The sequence below is a fragment of the Alnus glutinosa genome, chromosome 2, assembly GCF_958979055.1.
Source record: "Alnus glutinosa chromosome 2, dhAlnGlut1.1, whole genome shotgun sequence".
NCBI classification, from domain to species: domain Eukaryota; kingdom Viridiplantae; phylum Streptophyta; class Magnoliopsida; order Fagales; family Betulaceae; genus Alnus; species Alnus glutinosa.
This window is the reverse complement of record NC_084887.1, coordinates 2,117,032-2,125,872: the sequence shown is the minus strand read 5'-3', so window position 1 is coordinate 2,125,872 and position 8,841 is coordinate 2,117,032. Positions and strand designations below refer to the sequence as shown.

Sequence of the window (8,841 nt, the reverse complement as noted above, 5' to 3'; positions counted from 1 at the left end):
CCCTAAAATCCAGTAACAGTTAAATTAAACCCGTGACATCTTCATTCACTTGGGTTCATAATTGCATGACTCAACAATATTTAATATCGTATAAAAACCATAATCTTGGATTACTGAAACAAAAATAAGTAGGCAATTGATTTAATGCTGATACTATGTCAATCAAAATAATGTAGCTTTAAACCAGAAAAGGAGGGGAAAGGGCCACTGCCAAATCGTGACAAGTGTCCCGTATGGAAAAAAATAAAAAATAAAATTACAGTTTGAAAAAATAGTGCTTTTAAAAACGCACTATCTAAAAGCCGAACTGCTATTTTATCAAACGCATAATTAAAAATTACATTTTCATTAATTGCAATTTAAAATAGCTATTTTGTCAAACTGCACATTCTGAAACCGCTAAACCAAATTGACACTTAGTGTGGGACTGATTTTAAAATAAGGTTACATGCTCCTAGAACTGCATTTCATCCTTAGAATATGTTAATCATGCTAAGGCAATGGGAAAAAAGGTATATAGTTTGCGAATCACCGAAGAAGAAAAAAAAGAAAAAGAAAAAAAAAAGCTGTAACTGTGAATGCTCATTATACACTGAGATTTTCTGTTCAAAGAATTCTGCTGTACAATGAACACATACAAGTGGTGAAAGATTCAACCTGAAAAATAAATCAAACAGCATGTACAAAGGGGGGAAACTGACTCTTGCTTCCTTTTTATATAACATTTTCAGGCGTATAAGACGTGTAACCTACTTTTATCTACCAAATGGGTTAGAAGCTGACTAAAATTGTTTGATTCTTTATATGCTACATCGCTGCAAACCATAATTCTTGAATCTGAGCAAATAATCAAAGCATTGTGAAGGGTGAAACCGTGGATGATGGGCAAAGGAAAACCTTTTGCAAGGTGTGAGTTTGCATATGGCATGAACGTAGTTTGAATTATTGTCCACATCACAGGCTGCAACAGAAGAGGACATTGAGCCTTTTATTAATAAAGAAGCAAATATATATATATATAAATTCTATCTTTAAGAGTACCTGAATTAGATATAACCGCAGATTCCCAATATTGCTCCACTTCAATGACATTGTGAAGTCATTTAGTTTCACACTGCCAGCAAGATTATTTCCTGCAATTTTAACTAAACCTGAAGCACGAATTACCTGCTCCAACAGAAAGCAACAGAACAATTCTAATCATGAATATGAACATTATGGCCCAACAAAAAAGAGAGAAGGAGCATCACATTCTTCATATTCATCTTTAAATGACAAAAAAAGGTGGGGAGGAGGCCTCGTGGAGAAGAACACTATCAAGCTGCACAACTTTGGAAAAGGAACAAAAATGATATACGTGAATAAAAGAAGGTAAAAAAAGAAAAAGGAAATATCATATATTATCGAGGGAGTATAATATTTAACATGCATAAACTATGCATCTCATGAAAGCATGCAAACCACATAGGTGAGAATCTGTATAGCTTCTACTGATAGTCTTTGATGAAAACCAAGAGAGCTCTTTTCCTAAGTTCTAATTTTACGTATGAATTTAGAAGTTACAAAGCAAAGTTGGGATTCACCAGGTTCCCAAATGTACAAAGGTGGAAAGGGGGATGCATCTTGGCATGGTGCACGCCAATGCATGAATTCAGTGGGTTTGATTTCTATCATTTCGGGGAAAAAAGGAAGAACGTGACGGAACCAAGTTTATGGTGTCTGCGACCAAGCATAGGGCAACTTCTTCAGTTCAATTTTTCCACTAAATTTCAATTGCTAAAGACCATAATACATGACTAAATACAAATACTGCTTCTACATTGTTTTCTATAGGTGGATACCCTGAATATTATAGAGTAACTGCGACTCTATCTGATAATGTATTATTAATGTTTTGACTAATTAATACTGTTGATATTCTCAGTTATACATAAACAGGCAGTTGTCCATCGGGACTCTACAAAGCTGTGCCATACTTGTCTCACCAACCAATGCCAACCCCATGTCCAGGCCAGCCCTTTCATCATTATGTAACATTCAAGCATTATAGAATGATGGAGAAAGAAAAGCAATTGGGATACAATAAACATATCATCCAAGAATAAGACTAGGGAAATAGAATGAAAGAACAACATAACACAAACAGAGTGAAGAGTAAAGATGATCAAAATTATTATTTCACCCATCACTAAGCTTACCAATGTGATGCATGCAACTGGTATTACTTCGCTTGAATCCAAAACCTCAATTTTCAAGTCTACGTTAACAGTAGCATCTATATCATTCTCTGCAATCCTTATGGCTGGAGGAGAAGAAAAAGAAATATTCAAATTCATAGCGTCATTAGGGTATTTCTTGTACAGTTGGGGAATAATGAATCTCCATCCAGCAGTATTCAAAAGAGACTGATCTGGTATTTTGTCCACAACCCATCGCATAAACGTTGCCTAACCAGAGAAACAAATCATTGATTAAGAACCATGAGAATACTATCTGGAACAACAACAACAACAACAATAACAATAGTAGTAATAGCAACAATATTGCTATTACCATTAATACAGATATAATACATACAGGAAAGAAGGATATTACTATATAGCATATATGTTAAAAACATGGTTGCACATTTCAGTAATATAAACAAGAATCTTAATGACGGGTCCTGGAAATAAGAAGAAGAAGAAATCTTTGCAAAAGTTAACGACTTACATTATAGTACAAGGATGATGCCGAGTTAAAGACAGCCTCATCTAATGAAATTCCAAGCATTTTAGATGAATCTGGGCAGAAAACCGACGGTTGTGAATTTGCAGACTGATACTTAGGGACTAGATCTCTTTTTCTTTCTGTGAATAATCCATTGATCTCAAATCCAATGGAAGAATTACTCAGTAAAGGGTCTTTTACAAAAGTTACATTCAGAGAAGCATTGTCATCCACTGGAATTTCTTTCGGAAGAGCTTGCAGAAAGGAGCCAAGCTTCAAAATCCCTTCTTCAAGTTTCTTAGTAATGGCATTTTCCACTGCAGACCCTATTTGACCTTCAAAAGCATCGATCATCCTGCCACATGACAACAATAAAGTGTTAAAAAACAGTGAAATAATCAGATGATCCTGGTTTTTGTCTGAAAGCTATGCAAAGCAAAGGCATTGGCAAAGGATGTTTGAATTTTTTTCCTTTTCCGGTAAGTGAGTGGCCCCAAGGGAAGGTGGAGAGGGAGAGCCAAATTCCTCAGCTTCATGAGGCCAAAGGATGTTTGGAATATAAAGGAGTAACAACATCCATTATGTTCACCATAATAGTGATGAAGCACATAATAGATAGAAAGAAATAAAGAAAAAGAAAAAAGAAAAGGCAGTTGTTTCCAAACTATAGCTTTTGGAAAATTAAGGGGGAATGGAGCATGATTTGTTAAAATATGGCAACTTCCTTCTAAATATTTGCATGATGAAACAGTGTTTTCAACTACAGACCATATTGAGAATTTTGACATATTGGACCATTAAGTCAAACCATCAGCTTTTCAAATTATAGAAAACTGATTTCAGGGACAAACCTGCTTGTCTACTAAAGTTTGTGAAAGAAGAGATCATATGTAGACAGCAGATAAATACACAACAATAATGAACAGCTAGAACTAACACTGCCGGGACAAGCAGGAGGCCTGCCATCTGCTAGCATTGTGGTTTGTTGTTAGATATGATTTGATCATAAACCCCAAAGGGTTGACTCAAGTGGTAAGGGCCTTGATTTTGGTGAAATTCCTATCAGGTCTAAGGTTCAAATCCTCTAGAGTGCAAATAATTCCATGGGGCTAGCCTGCCAGCAAATCCGAAGTATTACCCAATCCGTGTGGATGCGACACTTTGCACAGGTCCGAGATTTACCCAATATAGGTGAGTACACGAAGTGGCACTGCCTTAAAGAGATTCCTCGTCATAAAAAAAAATGATTTGATCATCATGAATGAAGACCAATTGATTTCACAAATAAGAAGAATGGTGCGTGCTACAAGAACCGAATTTTAAGAAGAAAAAATAGGATTGGTCAAGGCTATTAGAGGGCAGCAATCTCTTCATGCATTGCGGCAACCGGCCTATTCTCATCATGCATTATTGTGGATTCTTCTAAGCTGATTGAAATTAGTGGGTTCCTTCTCTTTGGAATTAGTAGAAACAGCATTGACTGAGGGAAGGACTAGATTAGTAGTACAGGTACATGCTATATAAAGTTGGACAGCAAAAATTGAGATTTTTTGCACTTAACCAGAAATAGTAAAACAAAGGGTTGTTCTTTAAGTTCAACTTTCTGAGGACAATGTCACAAAGCCTAAAGCTAGCAGACATTTTATAATTAAAAAGAAAAAAAGAAAAAAGAAAAGCAGCATAAAGCTGACACTTATCTTTTTTACTTGAGAGGAATATTGCTAGAATATACCAAAAATTGCAATTTAAACATCACTACTAGATGATTGGAAAGAAAAGCGACCAGCCTCTAGTACAGAATGAGGAAAATTACCAACTGTCAAACAAAAATACCAAAACAACTAGCGCAAATATGATAGTTGCCTGATAATAAAATTGAGTTACATTATATTACATACCCTTGATAGAGCCAAGATGCTCCTCCATCCAATTTTATTGAAATATCTCTAACATAACAACCACATTCCATAAGGGATAGCTTCAGAGTTCCTTCGTGATTCTCCAAGCCTAAAGTAAGCCCCACTTCCAAGCCTTCAACCTTACCCAGGAGCAGCATTCATCAAATTCAATTTTTTTATGGACACATGAGAAATGAGCAAACAAAGACAAAAGAAAAACCAGACAAGCTCTAACGGGCGTATGAAGATCATACTTCTCATTTTTTAATATAAAAAAGCAAACCCGGATAAAGGAGGAGGGTTGTGGTATGTTGACCATCAATTTCAAAACAAATTGCATCTTAAGAACATGAATCCAAAGATGAACTCCCTATGATAACCGAATTCAGGGGGAAAAAGAATAACGAGTAATACAATAACCATATCTTTCAAATTAACAGACAATTATTACAACCCAAACTTAAAGCAATACAAAGACATGCCCTTTATGTAAAAACTGCATTAGAACAAGCATTCAAACTTCATAAAAACCGCACAAGACAATTACTATAGGAAAGTAACAATTTATCCTCAGATTCCAGGTAGTTGCCACGATGATGAAAAAGGCAAAATTATCCAGTGCTGGTCCTGTCTAACCGGGAGCTAATTCCAAGACGATAACCAAAGTGAAATTTCTTAATGATTCCAACTATACAACACACAATAACGCAGCTAAGTTCCCTTCAAAGTACATTCAATGAATCAAACCAAATTGCATATTGTAAACGATTTTCACGTAATCATCCCATCAGCAATATAGACTTCTCTCCATGTCTGACAAAACCAAGGCAACATTTATAAAATAGAAAAAATCAGCTAAACCATACCTATAAAATCTAGTGAGCCACCCCAACAAACGAGAACAACAACAAAAAGAAGCACACCCTAATGCTATGAAATCATACGCTGATTGCATAGTCTCCCAAGCAATTTTATCATTTAATCAACCAGTCAAACCAATCATACGTAGAAAACACTACGAAGCTACTCAATTCCCATTTGAACATACCTAATAAACAAAATCCAATTGCAAATTCCAAAATTTGCATAAAATTCAGCTATAATTCTGAAAATTGATGGTAAGCCTGGATAGAAGCACAATAAAATACTAAATTACCATTCAAACACACCGAATCAACACATACCCAATTGTATACGCTCAAAAGTTTGCAACAAACTCAATCAATCTAAGCCATACCTGAACAGAAGCACTCCCTGTATCCGAAATCTCAACCGGCACAAGCCAAGTACTGTAAGAATAATACCAATTCATACTCAAATTACAAGTAGCCCCCGACACGATAATCACAATCCCAGCATCGCCAGGCTTCACATACGACTCGGAAACATCGATTTCGTATATTTTAGTGTCCGACAGGACCATATGAACGTTACCCACAAATGGAATTCTCACAGATTTCTCAATCTTGGGAAGTTTCAGTGGGATTATTGAAGAGATGGCCTTGTTTATGAGCAAGTCTTTTAGAAAATCAAGGCCTTGTCGGGAGAGGACCACGGAGGTGAAGGCTTGGTCCGTGGGTTCGAGATGGGAATGAGCGGGAACGAATAAAGAGGCCATTAGGATGAAGAGAATAGTGGGTGCCATTGGATTTTGGAATTGGGGTGCTTGCGAAACTGTGATGGGTTTGGATTTGTTCGGATTTGGAACAGATGAAAAACAGAGGAAGACAAAGAACAGAGGACTCTTTTGTTGTGTCCAAACTCCCAGGTGGCAAAGCAGAAGGCTTTGCTTTAGTAAAGCAAAAATGCTCAAAGTTGTCTTTTTCTTTTTTTCTTTTATCTTTTATCTTTTTTTTCATTATTATTAATTATTTAATTGATATAAATATTATATAAACTTGAGTGAAAAATAAACATACCATGGAGGTCGGATCCATAAGTGGATGGATAATTCGCATTCTCTTGGAACCTTGGTCGAGAGATTTGGGTTTAGAATTGTCTAGGATTTCTGTAGCAAACTGGAAGCCAAACTGACTTCTATTTTAAAGTATAGTGTTTGGCATTGGAGGTTGGCTCGATCTGATGATCTTGTTGAGATACATAGCAAGCTCCCTGAAGTGCAACTTGGTGAAGTTGACAAACCAATTTGGACTATTGCCCATTCTGGCACTTTTGTTACCGTAGATACTTAGAATCATCTTTGAAGAAAAAATGTTCCTATTAGTTGGTGGCCGTTGGTTTAGCATCCACATGCTATTCAAAAGCAAGCCTTTATCCTTTGGTTAGCCATTCATAATTGGCTCTCTACTGGAGTTCTGCTGTTGTCTTGGGGTTTTAAGGGTGATACAGAATGTGCTTTTCGTCGTCATGGTACTGAAAGCCGGGATCACTTGTTCTTTGAGTGTGAGTTTAGTTCTTAGACTTGGAAGGCCTGTTTGCAAAGATGTATTGTTTTGGATCCTCCTAATGTTTGGGATGATTTGATTGAGGAAGGTTGCAGTCATTGGAAAACTAAGTCCATGTTGGGGGTGACTTGCCGATTGGTTTTTAGTGTTGCTGTGTATGATATCTAGAGGGCTAGAAATGAAATTAGGTTAGGTGGCCAACCTAGAACTGAGGAACATATCTTGAAGCTGATTTTTTTGGGAGGTTCGGTTTCGGATTTATGGAAAAGGAAGATTTAAGAAGACTTTAGATAATGTTAGGCTTTGTCCAAACTAGAATATTGATGTAAACATTCTGGTTTGGTTGTGTTGGTTCTAGTTGGTTATCAAAGTTATTCTCTAATTGTAATGTGTTTTGATGTTTTTGGAAGGTTTGGCTGTACAATTGATTATTTTTATTAACAATAGTTCTACTTATTCATTAAAAAAAAGAAGAAGAAAAGAAGAAGAAAAATACACATATCCCTTACTTAAACTACCAACCAATTTGTAATATTCTCAAACTAAAAATTGTATTAATGTTTCTTTCGGACCGTCAAAAATTTTCAATATCTGCCAAATGACAAAAATATTCTCAGTAAAAAATAAAAAAAAAAAAAAAAAAAAAAAAAAGGCTAGAAGAGGGGTGGCATTTGACAAAAATACCCTAAATTTTTAGTTTTTCTTTTTCGAATTTATGAGTATTTTTGTCTTATTTTTTATTTTTAAGGTTATTCTATCTTTTTTTTTTTTTTGGGGACAAAATCGGTATGTTGCAAATTTAATGGTTTGGGAGGACATTGATGTAATATTTAGTTTGATGACATTGCAATTGAGTGTTAGTTTTGAAGATATGTGTACTTTTCCTAAATATTATATAACATCAAAAGAAGTATAAGTATCTTTGTTGGCTTTGATGCTCTAAAAAATTGCATATTTATTGTAGTTTTTGTAATAGTCCATATTTAATTTCAAGTTTTTCATTAGAAAAAGAAAGTGAGTAAATTAATTTAATTTGCACGGTTGAAAAAACTACCACACATGTTGTAATTTGTATTTTTTATAACTTCTAATCTAAATTCATGTTTGTTAATGTTTTTTGCGAAATATTTTTTGTTTTTAGTTTAAAAAAAAAGAGAAAAATTATATTTAGTCCCTAAGTTTTCATCAGATTTAGATTTAGTCCTTAGGTTTTCAATTTCAAAAATAAAGTCATTTGATTTTACCCAAGTTTCAAATTAATTGCTCTATTATTTTACCGTCAAAGTTAATAGTTTTTCATTTGTCACATGTGTTTCATTTGACACGCTAGGGTTCATGTCAGCACCCAATATAATGTAAATGTCCATGTGAGCATCAAAGTTAACGGTTTTCCCTCTAATGTTATGAATCTAGAAGATTAGGATGACGAATAAGATAATTTTTGTTTCAGTCTTTTCTTTTTATTTTATTTTTTTATTTTATTTTTATGAATGACTTGTCGCTTAATGACATGGCATTCGTATTAGATGCTGATATGAACGCTAATATGTCAATTGAGACACACGTAAAATATGCTAAACTATTAATTTTGAAGAAAAAAATGACAGAGGGACCTATTTAAAATTTGTGCAAAACTTAAGGACCATATTTTTGAAATTAGAAACTAAAGGACTAAATTTAAACAAGATAAAAACCTAAGGGCTAAATATGATTTTTCCCTAAAAAAAAGTATTATGATTGATATAAAGGTGAAAATAATTTTAATTATTTTGTGTTTTTAATTATTTGCTAATGTTTAAACTTAAGACCAGAAAACAAAAGATAAAAGA

At 34.5% G+C, this 8,841-nt stretch overlaps 1 protein-coding gene across 1 annotated transcript; it reads right to left on the bottom strand.

Annotated features, from left to right (window-relative positions):
* Positions 1-563: 563 nt before the first annotated feature.
* On the bottom strand, positions 564-6,390 carry LOC133861767 (putative BPI/LBP family protein At1g04970). Its single transcript, XM_062297570.1, has 6 exons — positions 5,845-6,390; positions 4,608-4,747; positions 2,713-3,064; positions 2,199-2,447; positions 1,042-1,167; positions 564-961 (listed from the first exon to the last, which is right to left on the bottom strand). Exons 1-6 carry the CDS (start codon positions 6,250-6,252, stop codon positions 728-730), a joined length of 1,509 nt encoding a protein of 502 aa, XP_062153554.1. The 5' UTR covers positions 6,253-6,390; the 3' UTR covers positions 564-727.
* Between the last annotated feature and the right edge of the window lie 2,451 nt (positions 6,391-8,841).

Coding starts and splice junctions, on each gene's coding strand:
- LOC133861767 (XM_062297570.1), bottom strand. CDS start 6,252: ATGGCACCCACTATTCTCTTCATCCTAATGGCCTCTTTATTCGTTCCC. Junction 4,748..5,844: donor CAGGGAGTGCTTCTGTTCAG/GTATGGCTTAGA, acceptor CTCCTGGGTAAG/GTTGAAGGCTTGGAAGTGGG. Junction 3,065..4,607: donor GCATCTTGGCTCTATCAAGG/GTATGTAATATA, acceptor GTCATGTGGCAG/GATGATCGATGCTTTTGAAG.